The sequence below is a fragment of the Ambystoma mexicanum genome, chromosome 8, assembly GCF_040938575.1.
Source record: "Ambystoma mexicanum isolate Mex_15411 chromosome 8, UKY_AmexF1_1, whole genome shotgun sequence".
In the NCBI taxonomy this organism is placed as follows: Eukaryota; Metazoa; Chordata; class Amphibia; order Caudata; family Ambystomatidae; genus Ambystoma; species Ambystoma mexicanum.
In genome coordinates this window covers 40100016-40123855 of record NC_090929.1, presented here as the reverse complement: position 1 = coordinate 40123855, position 23840 = coordinate 40100016, and the positions used below count along the sequence as shown (strand labels likewise).

General features: G+C 49.6%; 1 protein-coding gene across 3 annotated transcripts in view; it reads right to left on the bottom strand.

The window, feature by feature from the left end:
- The window catches only part of NTMT1 (N-terminal Xaa-Pro-Lys N-methyltransferase 1), a 66125-nt gene that overhangs the window by 14860 nt on the left and 27425 nt on the right, over positions 1 to 23840 (bottom strand). Inside the window, exons 1-2 of one of the 3 annotated variants that reach the window (XM_069609225.1) lie at positions 10057 to 10273; positions 1013 to 1224 (exon numbers count right to left, since the gene is read on the bottom strand). The exons of 1 other annotated variant lie outside the window; for it this stretch is intronic. In XM_069609225.1, the coding sequence (XP_069465326.1) occupies positions 1013 to 1224; positions 10057 to 10201 (357 nt within the window). In that variant the 5' untranslated portion in view covers positions 10202 to 10273. Of the gene's footprint in view, positions 1 to 1012; positions 1225 to 10056; positions 10274 to 23840 lie in introns of those variants that run through there. One more of the 3 variants, XM_069609223.1, reaches the window with a different exon arrangement.

Here is a 23840-nt window from a genome sequence, read left to right as displayed (position 1 = left end):
AAACCACAGACAGGCCAGCACGTGTGAAGCCCCATATCCCACCGAATGCCATGACCGAACAACTCACCACGCACATACTAGGACCATTTCCTTCCATCGCACTCTCACCTCTCCTGGCTCGGACCAACTGGCCTCCCCTGGCACTAGTTTTTTCTCACAGGCGCTTCCGCCCTGACCGGCATCTCCCCCTGCACTTGCACTATTTGAATGTCACTTGGCCTATTAAGTGGGGTAAGACATTGAGGGAGGGGCCCTCATTTGGGGGCATGGCCTTAAAAGTGCACAAACCATAGTAAGGTACACAAACAAATATATAAATGCATGTAAGCATTTATATATTTATGTGCGTACCTTACTATGGTTTGTGTACTTTTCCAGACATCTTTTATAAAGCTTTGATGACGGACAAAACCTGAGACGTCTTTGTCCGTCGAGAAAGCTTTATAAAAGATAGCATGAATTGTGTACTTTTCAACCATAGAAATATGTTACATATTTCAAGGTTTATAAAAGATGGCTTTTATGGAGACTGCCAGGGCCTGGCTCGGGCTGACCCCGACCCACTTAAAGCACTAACTAGTAGGATAGTTGTTTTGTCCTCCCATGTTGCCCACCCTCTTTTCTTGTTGCGCCTTGAAACACATTGTGTATAGGCGCATTACAATTACCCAATAAATAAATCAATCATAGGTCTATGCATCGCAAACACTCGACATGTCTTTCACGTACCGTAGCCAAGCAGCTACAGCCTATCACCATCTATCACCATCTGTCCCACAGCTACAAATCTAACCTAGCCCACAACCTTACACCACAACATACCTGCTCTCCTGGTTGAGTCGATCAGCATCACACAGACTCTTACATCACCCACAACAAAAACAAACTGACTGGACTTGAAACCCACACAGGTGCATTGCTTTCTCCTGCCAGCTACCCACAATCCAACAGTCAAGCATACAGGAGAGGTGCAGCTACACATCCCCTGCAATGTAAGGTCTGGTGGACTCACCTCAAGGAATTTCTGTAGGAACCTGCGAGAGCCAGCAATGTCCGTGTTGGAGATGTGGCCGTAGCCCCCCAACATGCCGTCCACAGTGGGCGGGACCTCCTTCCAGTACTCCTTGGCCTTGCCATAGAACTGCCCCTCATCCTCCACCAGGTCAGTAGTCATGCTGCCCAGTGCAGAGCCCTTCCACTCACAGGCACTAGAGAAATGCCTCACTGTAAACAAAACAAAAAACAGTGGAGGTAACTACAACAAGCCAAGACAAACAGGAAGTAGAAAGCTGCATTACACTCCACACTGGCCCACTGCATGCGTAACTGGCCCACAGAGTGGTATTAATGGAGACACTTCTGATGTCATGAAGAGCAAAGCTCTCCTTTACATAACAGTATCCCTCAAATTACCAACACCAACAACTCAGCTTTGGCATTAAGTTTTGAGTTTCACACCACAGCTGTGGGTGTGCTATTTATATTGCTATGCTCAACAGTAGCTGTCAGGGGTCAGGCAGGGACCCGTCTTAACCCCCCCCACCCCCCCCACGCGAGCTGCATCACACTAGCCAGAGCACCAGTTCTCTCCAAGATCGCATACTGCAACACCCTCTTCACAGGCACAACTGCAACATCCATACGCTCCAAATAATACAAAACAATGTGTCAAGAGCAGCTTTGAATTTTTAACAAAAAGGAGCATATCTCATCTGCCAGATAGGATGCCCATTGGCTGCCGGTACGCGATCGTATGTCACTCACGCATAAATGCACAGCCAACGCTGCCCCTCTACACCATCAGGCAAATTCCCTACATCTCAAACCAACCAAGCCCCCACTGCCCCTCTACGATGCCTAGCCAATGCTGCCCCTCTACACCCATCAGGCAAATTCCCTAAATCTCAAACCAACCCAGCCTCCGCTGCCCCTCTACACCCAGCAGGCAAATTCCCTAAATCTCAATCCAATAGATGCCCAGCCACCGCTGCCCCTCTACACCCAGCAGGCAAATTCCCTAAACCTCAACCCAATAGATGCCCAGCCACTGCTGCCCCTCTACACCCATCAGGCAAATTACCTAAATCTCAATCCAACCCAGCCACCGCTGCCCCTCTACACCCAGCAGGCAAATTCCCTAAATTTCAAGCCAACCCAGCCACCGCTGCCCGTCTACACCCATCAGGCAAATTCCCTAAATCTCAATCCAACCCAGCCTCCGCTGCCCCTCTACACCCATCAGGCAAATTCCCTAAATCTCAATCCAACCCAGCCACCGCTGCCCCTCTACGATGCCCAGCCACTGCTGCCCCTCTACACCCAGCAGGCAAACCTAGCCACGCTGCCCCTCTACACCCATCAGGCAAATTCTCTAAATCTCAATCCAATAGATGCCCAGCCACCGCTGCCCCTCTACACCAAGCAGGCAAATTCTCTGAATCTCAATCCAATAGATGCCCAGCCAACGCTGCCCCTCTACACCCATCAGGCAAATTCCCTAAATCTCAATCCAATAGATGCCCAGCCACCGCTGCCCCTCTACACCATCAGGCAAATTCCCTAAATCTCAATCCAATAGATGCCCAGCCATCGCTGCCCCTCTACACCCATCAGGCAAATTCCCTAAATCTCAAACCAACCAAGCCCCCGCTGCCCCTCTACGATGCCTAGCCAATGCTGCCCCTCTACACCCATCAGGCAAATTCCCTAAATCTCAAATCAACCCAGCCACCGCTGCCCCTCCACACCCAGCAGGCAAATTCCCTAAATCTCAATCCAATAGATGCCCAGCCACCGCTGCCCCTCTACACCCATCAGGCAAATTCTCTAAATCTCAGTCCAATAGATGCCCAGCCACCGCTGCCCCTCTACACCATCAGGCAAATTCCCTAAATCTCAATCCAATAGATGCCCAGCCATCGCTGCCCCTCTACACCTATCAGGCAAATTCCCTAAATCTCAATCCAATAGATGCCCAGCCACCGCTGCCCCTCTACGATGCCCAGCCAACGCTGCCCATCTTCACCCATTAGGCACATTCTCTAATTCTCAATCCAATAGATGCCCAGCCACCGCTGCCCCTCTACGATGCCCAGCCAACGCTGCCCCTCTTGACCCATTAGGCACATTCTCTAAATCTCAATCCAATAGATGCCCAGCCACCGCTGCCCCTCTGCACCCATCAGGCAAATTCCCTAAATCTCAATCCAACCCAGCCACCGCTGCCCCTCTACACCCATCAGGCAAATTCTCTAAATCTCAATCCAATAGATGCCCAGCCACCGCTGCCCCTCTACACCATCAGGCAAATTCCCTAAATCTCAATCCAACCCAGCCACCGCTGCCCCTCTGCACCCATCAGGCAAATTCCCTAAATCTCAATTCAACCCAGTCACTGCTGCCCCTCTACACCCAGCAGGCAAAGTCCCTAAATTTCAAGCCAACCCAGCCACCGCTGCCCCTCTGCACCCATCAGGCAAATTCCCTAAATCTCAATTCAACCCAGCCACCGCTGCCCTTCTACACCCAGCAGGCAAATTCCCTAAATTTCAAGCCAACCCAGTCACCGCTGCCCGTCTACAACCATCAGGCAAATTCTCTAAATATCAATCCAATAGATGCCCAGCCAACACTGCCCCTTTACACCCATCAGGCAAATTCCCTAAATCTCAATCCAACCCAGCCACCGCTGCCCATCTACACCCATCAAGCAAATTCTCTAAATCTCAATCCAATAGATGCCCAGCCACCGCTGCCACTCTACGATGCCCAGCCAACGCTGCCCCTCTTCACCCATTAGGCACATTCTCTAATTCTCAATCCAATAGATGCCCAGCCACCGCTGCCCCTCTACGATGCCCAGCCAACGCTGCCCCTCTTCACCCATTAGGCACATTCTCTAAATCTCAATCCAATAGATGCCCAGCCACCGCTGCCCCTCTATGATGCCTAGCCAATGCTGCCCATTCTACACCATCAGGCAAATTCTCTAAATCTCAAACCAACCCAGCCTCCACTGCCCCTCTACACCCAGCAGGCAAATTCCCAAAATCTCAATCCAATAGATGCCCAGCCACCGCTGCCCCTCTGCACCCATCAGGCAAATTCCCTAAATCTCAATCCAACCCAGCCACCGCTGCCCCTCTACACCCAGCAGGCAAATTCCCTAAACCTCAACCCAATAGATGCCCAGCCACTGCTGCCCCTCTACACCCAGCAGGCAAATTCTCTAAATCTCAATCCAACCCAGCCACCGCTGCCCCTCTGCACCCATCAGGCAAATTCCCTAAATCTCAATTCAACCCAGCCACTGCTGCCCCTCTACACCCAGCAGGCAAATTCCCTAAATTTCAAGCCAACCCAGCCACCGCTGCCAGTCTACACCCATCAGGCAAATTCCCTAAATCTCAATCCAACCCAGCCACCGCTGCCCCTCTACGATGCCCAGCCACTGCTGCCCCTCTACACCCATCAGGCAAACCTAGCCACCGCTGCCCCTCTACACCCATCAGGCAAATTCTCTAAATCTCAATCCAACCCAGCCACCGCTGCCCCTCTACAACCAGCAGGCAAATACTCTAAATCTCAATCCAATAGATGCCCAGCCACCGCTGCCCCTCTACACCCAGCAGGCAAATTCTCTAAATCTCAATCCAATAGATGCCCAGCCACCGCTGCCCCTCTACACCCAGCAGGCAAATTCTCTAAATCTCAATCCAACCCAGCCACCGCTGCCCCTCTGCACCCATCAGGCAAATTCCCTAAATCTCAATTCAACCCAGCCACTGCTGCCCCTCTACACCCAGCAGGCAAATTCCCTAAATTTCAAGCCAACCCAGCCACCGCTGCCCCTCTACACCCATCAGGCAAATTCCCTAAATCTCAATCCAACCCAGCCACCGCTGCCCCTCTACGATGCCCAGCCACTGCTGCCCCTCTACACCCATCAGGCAAACCTAGCCACCGCTGCCCCTCTACACCCATCAGGCAAATTCTCTAAATCTCAATCCAACCCAGCCACCGCTGCCCCTCTACAACCAGCAGGCAAATTCTCTAAATCTCAATCCAATAGATGCTCAGCCACCGCTGCCCCTCTACAGCCAGCAGGCAAATTCTCTAAATCTCAATCCAATAGATGGCCAGCCACCGCTGCCCCTCTACACCGAGCAGGCAAATTCCCTAAATCTCAATCCAACCCAGCCACCGCTGCCCCTCTATGATGCCCAGCCACTGCTGCCCCTCTACACCCATCAGGCAAACCTAGCCACCGCTGCCCCTCTACACCATCAGGCAAATTCCCTAAATCTCAATCCAATAGATGCCCAGCCATCGCTGCCCCTCTACACCCATCAGGCAAATTCCCTAAATCTCAATCCAATAGATGCCCAGCCACCGCTGCCCCTCTACGATGCCCAGCCACCGCTGCCCCTCTACACCCATCAGGCAAATTCCCTAAATCTCAAAACAACCAAGCCCCCGCTGCCCCTCTACGATGCCTAGCCAATGCTGCCCCTCTACACCCATCAGGCAAACCTAGCCACCGCTGCCCCTCTACACCATCAGGCAAATTCCCTAAATCTCAATCCAATAGATGCCCAGCCATCGCTGCCCCTCTACACCCATCAGGCAAATTCCCTAAATCTCAATCCAATAGATGCCCAGCCACCGCTGCCCCTCTACGATGCCCAGCCACCGCTGCCCCTCTACACCCATCAGGCAAATTCCCTAAATCTCAAACCAACCCAGCCTCCGCTGCCCCTCTACACCCATCAGGCAAATTCCCTAAATCTCAAACCAACCCAGCCTCCGCTGCCCCTCTACACCCAGAAGGCAAATTCCCTAAATCTCAATCCAATAGATGCCCAGCCACCGCTGCCCCTCTGCACCCATCAGGCAAATTCTCTAAATCTCAATCCAATAGATGCCCAGCCACCGCTGCCCCTCTACACCCAGCAGGCAAATTCCCTAAACCTCAACCCAATAGATGCCCAGCCACCGCTGCCCCTCTACACCCATCAGGCAAATTCTCTAAATCTCAATCCAACCCAGCCTCCGCTGCCCCTCTACACCAATCAAGCAAATTCCCTAAATCTCAATTCAACCCAGCCACCGCTGCCCCTCTACACCCATCAGGCAAATTCTCTAAATCTCAATCCAATAGATGCCCAGCCACCGCTGCCCCTCTACACCCAGCAGGCAAATTCCCTAAACCTCAACCCAATAGATGCCCAGCCACCGCTGCCCCTCTACACCCATCAGGCAAATTCTCTAAATCTCAATCCAACCCAGCCCAGCCACCGCTGCCCCTCTACACCCAGCAAGCAAATTCTCTGAATCTCAATCCAACCCATCCACCGCTGCCCCTCACACCATCAGGCAAATTCCCTAAATCTCAATCCAATAGATGCCCAGCCACCGCTGCCCCTCTACACCCAGCAGGCAAATTCTCTAAATCTCAATCCAATAGATGCCCAGCCACCGCTGCCCCTCTACACCAAGCAGGCAAATTCCCTAAATCTCAATCCAACCCAACCCAGCCACCGCTGTCCCTCTACACCCAGCAGGCAAATTCTCTAAATCTCAATCCAACAGATGCCCAGCCACCGCTGCCCCTCTACACCCAGCAGGCAAATTCCCTAAATCTCAATCCAACCTAGCCACCGCTGCCCCTCTACGATGCCCAGCCACTGCTGCCCCTCTACACCCATTAGGCACATTCTCTAAATCTCAATCCAATAGATGCCCAGCCACGGCTGCCCCGCTACACCCAGCAGGCAAATTCTCCAAATATCAATCCAATAGATGCCCAGCCACCGCTGCCCCTCTACACCCAGCAGGCAAATTCCCTAAATCTCAATCCAATAGATGCCCAGCCACCGCTGCCCCTCTACACCCAGCAGGCAAATTCCCTAAATCTCAATCCAACCCAACCCAGCCACCGCTGCCCCTCTACACCCAGCAGGCAAATTCCCTAAATCTCAATCCAACCCAACCCAGCCACCGCTGCCCCTCTACACCCAGCAGGCAAATTCCCTAAATCTCAATCCAATAGATGCCCAGCCACCGCTGCCCCTCTACACCCATCAGGCAAACCCAGGCAACGCTGCCCCTCTACACCCAGCAGGCAAATTCCCTAAATCTCAATCCAACCCAAACCAGCCACCGCTGCCCCTCTACACCCAGCAGGCAAATTCCCTAAATCTCAATCCAATAGATGCCCAGCCACCGCTGCCCCTCTACACCCATCAGGCAAACCCAGGCAACGCTGCCCCTCTACACCCAGCAGGCAAATTCCCTAAATCTCAATCCAACCCAACCCAGCCACCGCTGCCCCTCTACACCCAGCAGGCAAATTCCCTAAATCTCAATCCAACCCAACCCAGCCACCGCTGCCCCTCTACACCCAGCAGGCAAATTCCCTAAATCTCAATCCAATAGATGCCCAGCCACCGCTGCCCCTCTACACCCATCAGGCAAACCCAGGCAACGCTGCCCCTCTACACCCATCAAGCAAATTCTCTAAATCTCAATCCAATAGATGCCCAGCCACCGCTGCCCCTCTACGATGCCCAGCAATTGCTGCCCCTCTACACCCATTAGGCACATTCTCTAAATCTCAGTCCAATAGATGCCCAGCCACCGCTGCCCCTCTACACCCAGCAGGCAAATTCCCTAAATCTCAATCCAATAGATGCCCAGCCACCGCTGCCCCTCTACACCCAGCAGGCAAATTCCCTAAATCTCAATCCAACCCAACCCAGCCACCGCTGCCCCTCTACACCATCAGGCAGATTCCCTAAATCTCAATCCAATAGATGCCCAGCCACCGCTGCCCCTCTACACCCAGCAGGCAAATTCCCTAAATCTCAATCCAACCCAACCCAGCCACCGCTGCCCCTCTACACCCAGCAGGCAAATTCCCTAAATCTCAATCCAATAGATGCCCAGCCACCGCTGCCCCTCTACGATGCCCAGCCACCGCTGCCCCTCTACACCCAGCAGGCAAATTCCCTAAATCTCAATCCAACCCAACCCAACCCAGCCACCCCTGCCCCTCTACACCCAGCAGGCAAATTCCCTAAATCTCAATCCAACCCAACCCAACCCAGCCACCGCTGCCCCTCTACACCCATCAGGCAAATTCCCTAAATCTCAATCCAATAGATGCCCAGTCACCGCTGCCCCTCTACAGCCATCAGGCAAACCCAGCCACCGCTGCCCCTCTACACCATCAGGCAGATTCCCTAAATCTCAATCCAATAGATGCCCAGCCACCGCTGCCCCTCTACAGCCATCAGGCAAACCCAGCCACCGCTGCCCCTCTACACCATCAGGCAAATTCCCTAAATCTCAATCCAACCCAACCCAGCCACCGCTGCCCCTCTACACCCAGCAGGCAAATTCCCTAAATCTCAATCCAATAGATGCCCAGCCACCGCTGCCCCTCTACACCCAGCAGGCAAATTCCCTAAATCTCAATCCAACCCAACCCAACCCAGCCACCGCTGCCCCTCTACACCCATCAAGCAAATTCTCTAAATCTCAGTCCAATAGATGCCCAGCCACTGCTGCCCCTCTACACCCAGCAGGCAAATTCCCTAAATCTCAGTCCAATAGATGCCCAGCCACTGCTGCCCCTCTACACCCAGCAGGCAAACCTAGCCACCGCTGCCCCTCTACACCCATCAGGCAAATTCCCGAAATCTCAATCCAACCCAGCCAACGCTGCCCCTCTACACCCATCAGGCAAATTCCCTAAATCTCAATCCAATAGATGCCCAGCCACCGCTGCCCCTCTACGATGCCCAGCCAACGCTGCCCATCTTCACCCATTAGGCACATTCTCTAATTCTCAATCCAATAGATGCCCAGCCACCGCTGCCCCTCTACACCCAGCAGGCAAATTCTCTATCAATCCAATAGATGCCCAGCCACCGCTGCCCCTCTACACCCATCAGGCAAATTCCCGAAATCTCAATCCAACCCAGCCACCGCTGCCCCTCTACACCCAGCAGGCAAATTCTCTATCAATCCAATAGATGCCCAGCCACCGCTGCCCCTCTACACCCATCAGGCAAATTCCCGAAATCTCAATCCAACCCAGCCACCGCTGCCCCTCTACACCCATCAGGCAAATTCCCTAAATCTCAATCCAATAGATGCCCAGCCACCGCTGCCCCTCTACGATGCCTAGCCAATGCTGCCCATTCTACACCCATCAGGCCAATTCCCTAAATCTCAATCCAATAGATGCCCAGCCACCGCTGCCCCTCTACACCCAGCAGGCAAATTCCCTAAACCTCAACCCAATAGATGCCCAGCCACTGCTGCCCCTCTACACCCAGCAGGCAAACCTAGCCACCGCTGCCCCTCTACACCCATCAGGCAAATTCTCTAAATCTCAATCCAACCCAGCCCAGCCACCGCTGCCCCTCTACACCCAGCAAGCAAATTCTCTGAATCTCAATCCAACCCATCCACCGCTGCCCCTCACACCATCAGGCAAATTCCCTAAATCTCAATCCAATAGATGCCCAGCCACCGCTGCCCCTCTACGATGCCTAGCCAATGCTGCCCATCTTCACCCATCAGGCAAATTCCCTAAATCTCAATCCAATAGATGCCCAGCCAGGGGCAGTGTTGGCTAGGCATCCTTTTATGCCATAGACCCACTCGTGCATCCTACTCGCACCTCCTCACCATCCCCAGATTCAGAGGCCGCAGCTTCCCAGTGGTGGCAGCTAAACACTGGCACGCACTCCCGCCTGCTCTCAGATCAGAATCCTCCCTTTGGTCCTTCCGACAAAACCTGGCTATTCACACTTCCCCTACAGCCACCTTGACCCTCCAGGCAGCCCAATGCTCATTCTCAAACTAACACCACCATAGGGCTGGACTGTGCCACATTGCAACCCGCATCCAGCCTCATGCGAAATGTAATTTGACCGACCGCTTTGTTCTCATCTCACATCATTCAATGCAACCAGCGCACAGATGCCCGTGGGCTAGGAGCGCTTTACTAATGCTAAATAAATAAAATATAAATAGAGCACTTACAAAGTACGTAGAGGTTGGTTAATAATGCAATCGGGCTGTCATGCAAACAGCAAGGAGCGCAGAGTCGCGGGTAAAGGCTTAATGGAATGCCGTTAGCTCCATCTCGGCTGTCCCCACAAAACTCCTGCAGAGCTGCTAACCCCATCCAAGGCTGGGATGAATAGAAAGGACTCCGCACAAGAGAAGAGAGGAACACACAACAAGCCTTGGCTCGGGAACACAGGGCGCTCAGCTGTCGGAGGGCTGCTAGGGTGCCTGGCTAGCATCACTAGGGCTAAATATATCCATCTCGCGCCCCTGCCTGTCCTGCACTTCGCCCCCCCCCCCCCCCCGCGCCCCGGCCTCCAGAGAGCAGAAATAGCAGCAAAGATACTCTTATCAGCAGAGGTGTCCCAGGACAACAGCTCCGGGGAAGGACCAAATATGGAAGCACTCTCCAGCCAAAGGAAGCAGTCCAGGCTCGTGGACCTCACCAGGGCCCCTTTCACCATGCGACAACCCTTCTCGGCGCTACGCCTTGCCAACCAGCAGCAGCAGCATACATGTACACCGGCATTAATAAATAGGATCCAAATGCTGGCCATCAGAGTAACACTCGTGCAGCAGTACCTGCTACTCACGGGTACCAATAAGAGTCATGGAAACAAACTCGCAAGGAAACAAAAAAAGGAAATCCTTCCTGCAGCCGCATTTTCATTCTTGCAGTCGAGTCCGCCACCTCCCTCAGCCAAGAAACCAATGTGACGTACTCTACGTGGAAGGTGTACCAGAGTGCAACAGCACGTAGCTCCAGAACCCAGCATACGAGATGAGGAGCCTCCACGAGATGCTGAACTCCTTGGATGCAGAACCTCCTGCTCACAGCGTGCAGAGACTTCAAAAGATGCAAAGGACTGCTGTGCACCACCGCTAGGTCTTCCCCTCCCAGGCCACAGCAGCTCTACTCCTAGACCCCTGCAATGTCTGCAGCACCTCCTGCTCACAGCGTGCAGAGACTTCAAAAGATGCAAAGGACTGCTGTGCACCACCGCTAGGTCTTCCCCTCCCAGGCCACAGGAGCTCTACTCCTAGAAGCCTGCACTGGCTGCAGCGCCTCCTGCTCACAGCGTGCAGAGACTTCAAAAGATGCAAAGGACTGCTGTGCACCACCGCTAGGTCTTCCCCTCCCAGGCCACAGGAGCTCTACTCCTAGAAGCCTGCACTGGCTGCAGCACCTCCTGCTCACAGCATGCAGAGGCTTCAAAAGATGCAAAGGACTGCTGTGCACCACCACTAGGTCTTCCCCTCCCAAGCCACAGCAGCTCTACTCCTAGACCCCTGCACTGGCTGCCTGCAGCCAGACCATCTGCCCTAGCCAGTAGCCTTTGGCTAGTGAGATTTAACTCTTGGCGAGTAGGAGATCGTAGGCTGCAATGGAGGCGGGGACTGACTAATGGCTGGCCAGCAGCTTGCAACTTGAATTTTTGACCCCTGTATCAATACATACATGTACTATTAATCTGGTTTCTAAATTCGAGCCAGCATAGCACATTCCCAATCCAGGCCTTCGGTTTACTCAGACTCCCCCTGCCCCCACAGGTGGGCGGGTCTCCAAGATCTGCACTGCTTTGCCATCTAACCCAAAGCTGGAAGACAACCACTTGCACTTCTGTTGCCACCTTAAAACCCTTTCTCCTCAAGAACCCCACTACCTGGATCTTGGTCCGTTCAGTGTTCTACATAAAACGATCCCTCGCCCCCCCATATGCCCCATCTACAAAAAAAGAGCCAGAAGAACCCTCTCCCAAGCAGAACATTATGATTAACAACAAATGGCGCCTGAGATCAGGGTAGTGCAAACAACTGGTCGCATAATTAAATCTAGGAATTCACAAAAGCCATGTGCCTCGTATAAGACTGATGAAGCCATTACTTGGCAGCGGTAACCCAACTGTTGGCCGCCTAAAGACGCGTCTCATTTTGATTCAGTCAATTTGTGTAGCTCAAGGTTTTCTTCCTCAGTGCCCACCCCTTAACCTTCCCCTGGTGCCTACCCTGGTCTAAAAAGGGTGACTTTAGAGACCATCCTGAAGTCATCTGATGATAATCGAACTACAATGTCCCTGATGATTTGGACATGACTTACTGATTACTTCAGAACATCACAGTTTGTGGGATGATATGCAGACAGATTGTCATTCCGCTTTTGCTTAGTTGCACTTGTGCTGAATGACCCCCAATGTGGCAAGGGTAAAGCTTGAGACTATGCTGTGCGAAAGTGGAAGCCAGAGGCCTAAACATAGCATGAACCCCCGGGTTGAGAATCATTTGCCATCCCATTCAAAAGCAGGCACCCAACGCCCTCACAATCCCCAATGTGGCAAGGGTAAAGCTTGAGACCATGTTGTGCCAAAGTGGAAGCCAGAGGCCTAAACATAGCATGAACCCCCGGGTTGAGAATCATTTGCCATCCCATTCAAAAGCAGGCACCCAGCGCCCTCACAATCCCCAATGTGGCAAGGGTAAAGCTTGAGACTATGTTGTGCCAAGTGGAAGCCAGAGGCCTAAACATAAGCATGCACCCCCTGGGTGAGACTCATGTGCCATCCCAGACACAAAACAGGTACCCAGCACCCTCACAATCAATACATGTCCATGCTGACTGCTCCAATATATGCCAGAATTCACATATATTCAATCACACAGTATTCAGGTTTACCTTGCGCATAATCCAACAAACAACCATAACCAAGAAGACCTCCAGGATTACAAAAAAAAAAACACAGAGGATCCAAAAAAAGAAAGAAGCAATAAACAAACACAAAGGTCCATCAACCGAGGTCTCAACTACCCATAACCTACCAAATACAGGCAACAGCAAAGGCTAAACCCAAAAGACCAAGAAAAACACGAGGACGACACTGTGTGAAACCTGAGGGTATTCTCCCAGTACGACCTCGAGGATCCCTTATTCAGGTGGCCAGGACAAGTCCATCGCTGTTGGATCCAGTTCCTGGGGGTGGACCTGTGGGGGAGCATCACCTAGGTAGGGGAACCAGGGGTTATGCTCAGGTAAATACCCCAGATGAGACCCAGTACCATCACAGGGAGCATGGTGATGGGAACATAGTCCCTGAGGCTTTTACACCCTATTCCCACTCATCAGTTCTTCCATCCATTTAATCTCCCTTACCCAAAAGTAAAATAAACAACCTATTCACATCCGATACATACCTTAGGAGCATGACCCCTATCAGGATTAAAAACTGTCTCTCTCAGAATCCCTGCTTTCCAGTTCCCTCTGAATAATCCCAATTATTATTTTTCCCGTCCCGCTGATTATCATTTTCCACATTCCCAACCTCATCAGTCAAAACACGATTCCCATAATCCCCTTTGTTCATGTCACGACCCCAGCTATGCCAGCTTACCCCCCAGACCCTACCAATCTCGTCCCTCTGATTTTTATCTTCCAAAATCCCAACCTACTATGACAGAACACTACCGTTCTTACAATCCCCTATGTTCTGTTCTTCATCCCAGTCATTTTCGTCCATTTCGCAAACCTTCCCCATCATACCCTGTAGGATATTTGAATTCTCCGACTCCCCATTTCCGACACAAACACTTTTACACGACACACCAGAGAATGGACTTGTAATAACTTGTCATGTCCCAAACCCAGCGTCAGGCAAAGTCAGACAATTAACCTGAACCATGCACACGCAACAGCCCTTTCCTTTCCCCGCAGGGATAAAAGGTGGAGTAAAAGAGCACAGTACGAGCAAGGCGAGCACGGCAGATAGCATTGCAGCATAGCTACGCAGGCGCAGCAGTTCAATAGAAGGAGAAGGGCAGCAGGAATCGAGAGGGTTGCGAGGAGAGAAGTGACCTTGCCCCTTTCGTCCCAGACCCGCAGAACCTTCGTGGAGGAGAGCACAAGACCGCAAACAATAGCACAAGTGTCTTGCAGCAGATGTCAACGGTACGCGGGGCAGGCAAGCTTATGCTGATTAGCAGGAGCGAGGGAAGCTCGAGCACCCGTGGTACCAGCCTGGACTCCAGGAAAGCCAAAAGCCAAGCGGTTCCACAGCCGGTGAGTCGAGGAGAGAAGATAAGAACCGGGCTGTGTTCAGTGAGAGAAAGTGGCAAGCTTGAACAAAAGGAACTGAATGAACTGTAAAAGTGTTAAGGGGAGACCAGCTGCAGGGGGAACCAGCACCACGTGGGTGCTAACTGAAGACTCTGGTCGATCCACATCTGAGTGCAACTACAATTACCAGAAGGCCGTAGAAGAGCCAGCAAAATAGGTCAAAGTGTTCATACAGAGGGTTGAGCAAAATCCCTGTACAATCGAAAGACTGATCTGCAATAGGTGATAGCAAGGGAAGTGAATCCTGCATTGAGAGAAAGCAAAGGAAGGGAATACTGTAACACTTAAAAGTAAAGTGAGAGCCACTATCACTCTGATCGAGAGCCGCAGTAAACCTGGTGAAGGGAGGCTATGGAGAGGAGTCCTATCACCCTGACCGAGAGCTGCAGTAAGCCTGGTGAAGAGAGGCTAAGAAGAGGGGTCTGAGCCTGGCCGAGGATGATCCAGGGGTGAAGCCATCATCCAAACTACAAGTAAGAAAAGAATGGACATATAAATTAAGGAATACAATACGAAAAGGGTCAGCAACCAGAAGAGGGGGTGCCAGGGGTGAACCAATCACCCAGTGAACATTCAGAACAAACTTCATTTGTTAAAGGACCTTTTGCGTTGGTTTGTTAGTTGAACACATCAGGCCCGAAGACAAGAGACTTTAAAAGGAAACTAGACTTGGCCATCGAGGGCCCTGAAAACTGCCATTAGAACTCTCGTCTCGTGCTGGAGAAGCCCGAGACTGTACTGTGCTCCAAGCTCCCATCTTACTCAGTGTACAAAACATGGGGAAGGGAAACCCAAGCCACCGCATTCTGACATTTTAGTTGAGAAGACTTTTTCTTGAGAACTATCCCACACCCCTTTTTGTATTAGTTGTAAGGTTTGGCAATAGGTTTCTTAGTATAGGCCCTGTTACTTGACAAGACACCACTAAGAGTGGCTTGATTTTCATTTGATGTTCAACGCTTGCTCCAATCTGAGATTTAGGTTTACAATAGGAGTTTTTCCAACCTGCATGCAGCATTCATTCTTCAATAAACACCCTTGAACTGTGATCACTTGAGTCTGTATTACTTGTTGTCACAATGGGTTTCTCACACCACTCAAAGGAACACAACCCACATATCATGCTTCGCCACAAGAAAGACAAAGCACCCAGAACAGACAATAGAAATATTAAGAAAATCCAAACCACTCGGGAAGACACCGCCAGGCATGATCTGACAACCCCAAAAAACTTGACAACAAACATCCCAGATGACCAAAGGACACATACAAATAACAGAGCAAAGAGACTACATTGATTGCTACCTGTTCACTTACAATGTGGTAATCAAAAACGGTACAGCAATAATGAACCAACAGCCAACAAGCGTCACAAATACAGACCCAAGCAGGACACCAAACGGAACATAACTAATAAACCATCCCAACCCGGTCTCCACCATGAACAAATGGACAATACCCTAACCAGAACAAGGGACATGTGAGAATCCATCACACTCTACACCCCCTACATCACCAAGGCTGGTACAACAGAGGGGTAGCTACCGGATTTACCACCCAGGACAAACCAGAATGAACGAACCCCACAATTAAACGTATTGGTCTGCTCGATGAAGAGACTGACCAACAAAGAACCACCCCACCCAACAGACTCAACCGGGGAAAACCCATCTGGAACGGAAACCCAACCAACAACACACCACTCAGAACAAACAACAACCGAAAGGGAAATCAAGCAAACTACACTGCAGCCTCCTCAACATTAGAACCATGGCAAAACACATAACAGAAGTGAAGGAGGCACAGATAAGCTCTTCCTTACAGAAAACCTGGCTATCAGACAAACTATAAAGCCATTGCGAACAAAGCAATACCCAATTATAAATTAATACACGCCAACTGAAAATCAAAGAGGAGGCAAAATCGCAATTATACACAAAGGACGCATCTCAAATCATCACAACCAACGCGGAAAACTATGAATCCCTCCTCATCAAGATAGAACAACGACCAATCCAGCATATTATTCCTTGTAACAAACCTAGTGGATGAGGCCGCCATGCTATCAACCCACCACGACAACCTAGTCATACTGGGAGATTTCAACATATGGTTCGAACAAGAAAACAAGTGCACAGCAAACTATCTGCGCACTCCTGGAAATCTTGCAGTTCAAGCAAATAGTAAATGGATCCAGCCATGATGCCGGACACACCCTGGATGCAGTTTTCTGCAGGGAAGGACTATGCGCATCCGCGCCACATGCACCAATGGTGTGGAGGGACCACTACTTGATACCATTCTACATCACACCCCAAACCCGCCCACCGGCCGGAAAGTAATTACTCCACACCAGCAAGAACGGAAGAACTTGGACGTAAAGGCCCTAACAAACCTTCTAGACGCAACTGTCTCAAGCAAAAGAGATCCCACCGATACAAACCTAGATAGAAAAAAAAGACACGCTCAACAATTGGGTCACCAAGGCACCGTGACTAATTAGCACCAGCTAAAACATTCAAAGCAACTCCAAAAAAAAAAAAACAAAAAAAAAAAAAATCTGCCAGAAAAATGATCCACAGAAGAACAAACTTAAAAAACAATCGCAAAATGGAATCAAATGGAGAGAACAATACACCAGACAAGACAAAATAAAATACTAAAGACAAACTGTACAAAACAACAGTCCTCAATGCAAAACAAAAACTACATCTGAGGAACTCATGGTGGTAAGGGTAAAGACAGACACAAGTGATCACAGTTCAAGAGTGTTAAACAATGCAGGTTGGAAAAACGCCTAATCTAAACCTAAATTTGTATTTATTAATCTTATATAGCGCTTTATACCAAAACGCTGTACAGTTACAACAGGGTACATTTAACATAACACAAACTGTGATAACAGAAGCAAATTACAAACATGAATCAGTCACCAAAAACAGTGTGTAGAGCAATTATTGAGAGGGCGAAGGGGAGAGGAGGAGAGGGCTAGGAGGGGGAGGGAGTGTCATGGCGGGGAATGGAGAAGGAGAGATTTGAGGGAGGTGCAGAAAGAGGAAAAAGAAGAAGAGTTCCAGTGGAGGGGGGAGGGGCAGAAGTTGGAAGGAGCGGAAACGGGAGGCAGATGGTAGCATCAAATCCTAGATTTAAGATGCTCCCATCTTAAATCCAAGATGGGAGCAAGCGTAGACCATCAAATGAAAATAAGGCATTCCCTGTGGCTTTGTGTCAAAATAAAAAGGGCCCATACTAAAAAACAAATATTGGCAACCTTACAACTAATACAAAAAAGGGTGTGGGATGGTTCTCAAGAAAGGAAAAGAAGTGTTCATAAATAATAGGTCAGGATGCAGTAGCTCGGATGTCCCTTCCCCACACTTTGAGCACGGAGTAAGATTGGATCTTGGAGCACAGTACACACTCAAGCTTTCCAAGCACGAGTCAACAGTTCCACTGGCAGCTATCGGGGCAGTCGATGGCCAAATCTCATTTCTCTTGAAAGTCTCTTGCCTTCGAGGGCCTACCGTAACCAACAATAAAACAAAAGTTCCTTCAACAACAAGAAAGTTTGTTTACTGGTTTTGCTTTAGGTGAGGATTCTTAATCCCCTGGGTCCCTCCTCTTCCGGACGGTGACCTTTACTTTTAGCCTCACTCCTCTGGGTTCACTATGGCTTTTCCTTCGCTCTCCTTTACATTCACTTTCAGTGTTTATGGGATTCACTTCCTGTGCTTTTTCATTCAGCGGCATTCACTTCCCTTGCTTTCTTTAAAGTTTGTAGATCAAAGACTTCGACTGTTTGGGGATTTTGCTTGACCTCCTGTATGACCAGCGGCTCTACTACAGCCTTCTGGTTTCTGTAGTTTTACTACGTTGGGGATCGGCCAGAGTCTCTCGGAGCAGCACCCATGTGGTGCTAGTTCCCTTCTGCAGCTGGTCTACCCTCTACAGTTTTTATCTTCTCACACTGCCACTTTCATTCACCACAGCCCAGTTCTCATCAGCTCTCTCCTCAACTCACCAGCTGTGATAAACCGCTTGGCTTTCCTCTTCACTGGAGTCAAGGCCAGTACCACGTACCACGGAAGCAGGAGTCTCCCTTGCTCTGGCTTATCGGCGTCCATACGCTCTGTGTCTGGTTGACATCTGTTGCAGCATACTTGGGCTATTGTCCTCAGTCTTACGTTTCCTTCAGCGCAGGGTTTTGTCGAAAAGGGCAAGGTCGTGTCTCTCTTCTTCACCTCTCGATGTTTGCTGCCTTTCTCCTCCTCTTGAACTGCCGGGTCTGGATAGCTGTCTCATTTTGCGGTCTGCCTTGCTCGTGCTGTGCTCTCTTTCTCCACCTTTTATCCCTGTGGGGAAGGGAAAGGGCCATCAGGTGTGCGATTCTGATCAATTGCCGGACTTTGCCTGACCCTGGTATTGGGACATGTCAGGTAAAGGGCTCTGGTGTTAAGTCTGTTCTCTGGTGTGGTGTGCAAAAGTATTTGTGTCGGAAAAGGGGGTGTGTGGGGGATGTGGTTTTGAAAGTCCCACGTGGTAGGACTGGGAAAAGGTGTCGAAAGAAGGGGGATACCACATCTCACCAGTCAATGTCCCAATTCCACTCCCCGAGGACCCCCCATCCAGGTGATCCTCCCTCACTGGTCTACCCCCAGGATCCAATAGCGATGGCTGTGTGGATGGCAGATCTCTGGGGACTAGCTAGGGAGACACCTTCAGGTTTCTCACATGCCCTTTCTCCATGCGATGTAGCCACATTTGCTTCACAGGGGAACCGGGAAAAGAAAATCCACATTTCCCTGGTCTCTTCCCCCCCCGGTGTTCAACTGTGAACCAATAGAGTTGTAGGTCTAGAAACGACTGCGCAACCCTAGGGTTGGACTCTTGACGTTGGCTAAACTAAGGGTGAGTGGTTGGTAATCAGCGTAAACATTCATCCCAATAGGAAATATCTAAAATGGATAATGGCCCACTTGATGGCTAGGGCCTCTAGTTCTACACCGAGTCGTTTTTTTCACGTGGAAACTTGCTACTGTATAGTATTGGGTGTTGTAGTCGCAAATTTGGGACAGGATGGCACCTAACTCTGCAAGTGAGGCGTCAGTCTGAAGCACAAACTCTTTTGAGAAGTCGACGTTTTTCAGGATTCGGTTTTGGCGTAATGTCTGCTTTAAGATGTTCTAGCATATCTCTTCGTCATCGTTCCAATGGAGTTTCTAGGGCTCCATATTTTTAAGTTCATCTGTTAGCCGAGCTGTTTTATCTGAATAGTTAGGATATTACAGTAGGTTTATCCCTATCAGACCAAGGAAATCCCTAAGATTTCTTTTGGTCTTGGAAGTTGGAGTATCCAAGACAGCCTTTAACTTCTCATGTTGGGGTTGTACATTCCCATCCCCTACGAAAAAGAGGAGGGCTCAATGATATTAGCCTTCAACATCTTGTTGACTTCCTCGATCACTATCTGTTTTCGTGCCTCAGGTAGACAATAGGGTTTCAAATGAACTACTTTGCCTTTAGGGGTTAGAATATAATGGTATGTACCTTTTACTCTTCCTGGTTTTTCTGAGAATACATCAGGGAACGAGATCACTACATCTTTTAGATCTTCTCGTTGTTGGACAGACAACTCTACTCAAAAGGAATTAAGTCAAAGTTATCTATAACTCTGGGAACCGGGCAGGCTAGTATTTTGGCATGGGTGGCTGACAGATTCTCTTTCCACTCTTTTAAGAGGTTGATGTGATACAAGTAAACTTTCTGTTTTAGGTCTTGTTAGGCTATTTTATACATGCACATTCCCGTTCGTTCTATTCACTCCTAAGGTCTGTGCCACTTGGAAACAAGTTTGTTCTCTGAGGTTGGTAAAAGGACTAGTACTTTCTGTCCAATAGAAAAAGATCTTAAATGTACCTTTTTATCATAATTGGCATTTTGCTGGCTCTGTGCTTTTCCCATAGGAGTACAAACTAAGTCCCAAACCAACTTCAGGTGTTCTCGCATTCTAGTAGCGTTTTGTGATACTGGAATGGAAGCCTCCTTTCATTCTTCCCAGGTATCCCGGAGCATGTCTAGGACATCTCTCGTTTCTCTTGCATAGAGTAGCTCAAGGGGAGAGAAATCTGTGGAAGCTTGGGGAGTTTTCCTCATTGCAAATAGGGCTGATGGGATCATTCAAGCCCAGTCTTTCCCATCCTTGTCTACCGGTTTCCATAGAATTAGTTTCAAGGTCTTATTGAATCTGTTAGACCATCGGTTTGAGGATGGTACACCGAAGTTCACAACGTGGCAATGTGGAGTAACTCTTCAGCCATCAGCTTACTCATGAAGTTCGAACCTTGGTCGGTTAGTATTCCTTTGGGAAAACCGACCCTAGAGAAATACGGTAGAAGATGTTTTAGAATCTGGTGAGTGGTATTATCTCATATTGGGAATGCCTAGGGATATCGGGTTGCATAATCTACGATCACCAGGGCATACTTGTTGCCCAATTTAGATGTTTTTAGAGGTCCTATTATGTCCATACCAATTCTAGAAAAGTGGTCTTCTATGATCGGCAACTGGTTCACAGGGACATACACTGGGATGTGGGGGCTGGTCTTCTGATATATTTTGCAAGTTTTATGAAAGTTCCTTTTAAATCGGCATGGATGCCTGGCCAGTACAACTTTCAACTAATATGTGCCTGGGTTTTAACGTTTCCCAAATGCCCTCTGTGAGATAGGAATGTGCAATCTCTAGTATGACCTTTCAGTGGCTTTTTTGTATTAGCAGTTGTACCATTTTTATAAAACCTTCTAGGGAGGTTTCTCTTCGGTAAAGTAACACAGGTTTTAAGAAGAAAAAGGGAGTTCACTTTGCTATGCCTTCCCCTTCTGGAATGTCATTTCGCTGTGCAAAGGCTAGGCCGGGATAGATAGTGGGCTCTTCTTCCTTCTCATCTTTGATGAGAAGAGATTGGATCAGCTTCACCAAAGTCTAAGTTACCTCTCTCCTTTTTATCTGGTTTGCTTTCTGTGAATTGAGGGAACAGAGCCCTTTCCTGAATTCCCTGCGCAATTTGGTCCCCACGGTGTACCTTGGGACTTTCTGCAAGAGAACCTTTGCATCTCTCCCGGGAGTCGGGGTCAATAACACCTGCTAAGACATCTATCCCAAACTTTTCATGCCAAGCCAGATTTTGGGGCTAATATTATATAGCACACCGGAGGGGTTATCAAGACCAAGTCTGTAGGAATCATTCCTCTTTTCCCAGAGGGTATAATAGTTTCCCTACTGCTACAGATTTCAAACCCATTGATTCCTTGGTGGCAATGGAAGGGTTAGAGGCTCTCTGACTAAGTTTCTGAAATTGTAGGGTCCCCCAATTTGTTTCAACTGAATCACATCCCACTTCTAATAGCATATGTGAGGAACTCATGGTGGCAACAGTACAGAAAAGTCAAGTGATCACAGTTCAAGGGTATATTAAACTGTATGCAGGTTGGCAAAACGCCTAATCTAAACCTAAATTTAAGATGGGAGCAAGCGTCGACCATCAAATGAAAATAAGGCAGTCCTTGTGGCACTGTGTCTAAATAAAAAAGGCCTATACTAAAATGAAATTGCCAACCTTAAAACGAATACAAAAAAAGTGCATGGGATGGTTTTCAAGAAAAAGAAGTGTTCATAAATAATATGTCAGGATGCAGTAGCTTGGATCTCCCTTCCCCACGTTTTGAGCACGGGGCGAGTTGGGATCTTGGAGCACAGTACACACTCGAGCTTTCCCAGCACAAGTCAACAGTTCCACTGACAGCTATCAGGACTGTCGATGGCCAAGTCTTGTTTCTCTTGAAAGTCTCTTGCCTTCGAGGGCCTGCCGTTTTCAACAACAAAACAAAACTTCCTTCAACAACATGAAAGTTGGTTTACTGGTTTTGCTTTGGGTGAGGATTCTTCACCCCCCTTGCCCCCTCTCTTCCGGGCGCTGACCCTCCTTTACTTTTAGCCTCCCTCCTCTGGGCTCACTATGGCTTTTCCTTCGCTCACATTTAGATTCACTTTCAGTGTTTACGGGATTCACTTCCCGTGCTTTCTCATTCGGCGGCCGGGTTCACTTCCCTTGCTCTCTTTAAAGGTCGTAGATCAAAGACTTTCGACTGTACAGGGAATCTGCTTAACCTCCCGTATGACCACTGACCTATCTTGGCGGCTCCCCTACGGTCTTCTGGTTTCTGTAGTTTTACTATGTTGGGGATCGACCAGAGTCTCTCGGAGCAGCACCCATGTGGTGCCAGTTCCCTTCTGCAGCTGGTCTCCCCTTCAAAATGTTACAGTTCTTTTATTTTCTCACACTTTGCGACTTTTATTCACCACAGCCCGGTTCGTATGGGCTCCCCCCTCGACTCACCGGCTGTGATGAACCGCTTGACTTTCCTCTTTACTGGAGTCAAGGCTGGTACCACAAAGCAGGAGTCTTCCCTCACCCAGGCTTATCGGCGTCAATATGCTCCGTGTATCGTCTGTTGCAGCACGCTTGGACTATTGTCCTCAGTCTTCCTTCAGAAAAGGGTTCGCAGGGTTTTGTCGAAAAGGGCAAGGTCGTGTCTCTCCTCATCAGCCTCTCAATATTTGCTGCCCTTCTCCTCCTCTTGAACTGCCGGGTCTGGATAGCTGTCTCATCGTGCAGTCTGCCTTGCTTGTACTATGCTCTCTTGCTCCATCTTTTATCACTCTGTGGAAGGGAAAGGGCTGTCAGGTGTGTGCGATTCTGATCAGATGCCTAACTTTGCCTGACCCTGGTATTGGGACATTTCAGGTAAACGGCTCTGGTGTTAGTCCGTTCTCTGGTGTGTCGTGCAAAAGTGTTTTTGTCGGACGGGGGTGGGGGAGAAGTGGATAAGTGGATAAGTGGATTTGAATGTCCTAGGATGGGGAAAAGGTGCCGCAAGAAGGGGGATACCGCATCGCACCTGTCAGTGTCCCCCTTCCACTCACTGAGGACCCCCCGGCCATCCAGGTGTTCCTCCCTCACTGGTCCACCTCCAGGAAGTGGATCTACTAGTGATGGCCGTGTCCTGGCCACCTGGATGGAAGATCCCCGGGGACTAGCTAGGGAGACGCCTTCAGGTTTCTCACATACGCCACAACAATAGAATTAGCAAATAATCCACAGAAAGAACTCTTCAAAACCATTAAAGAGATTAAAAAAAAAAAGATTCTTCCGGCAAAAATTCCAACACCCCACACAAATGCTTTGTGAAAACATCATTAACCATCCGAGATCAAAAATAGACAATACAGGAGACCATCAACCTAGCCGCGGCAAATACAGCCGTGATCACCAGACCACAGACATCAGATGAAACACAGATTACAGAAAAAGTAATCTGCCTAGAACCAATCGCAGAGGAAACATTTCCCACACTGATGAAGGACACCAACCTTGCAGGATCTCCAAGGGACCCCGCCCCTCAGACGTCTTCAAAGGAATTCTCAACCACAGAACCCCAACAACACGCTTCCGGAACCTAATTAATCTTTCACTGAAAAGAGGAATAGTACCATCCTCCTTCGATCAGCATACATCAAACCACTGATAAAAAAGGTCAGAAAGCGCAAAAAACCGATATCCAACCTGCCCTACCCAGCAAAGACCCTGGAGAAC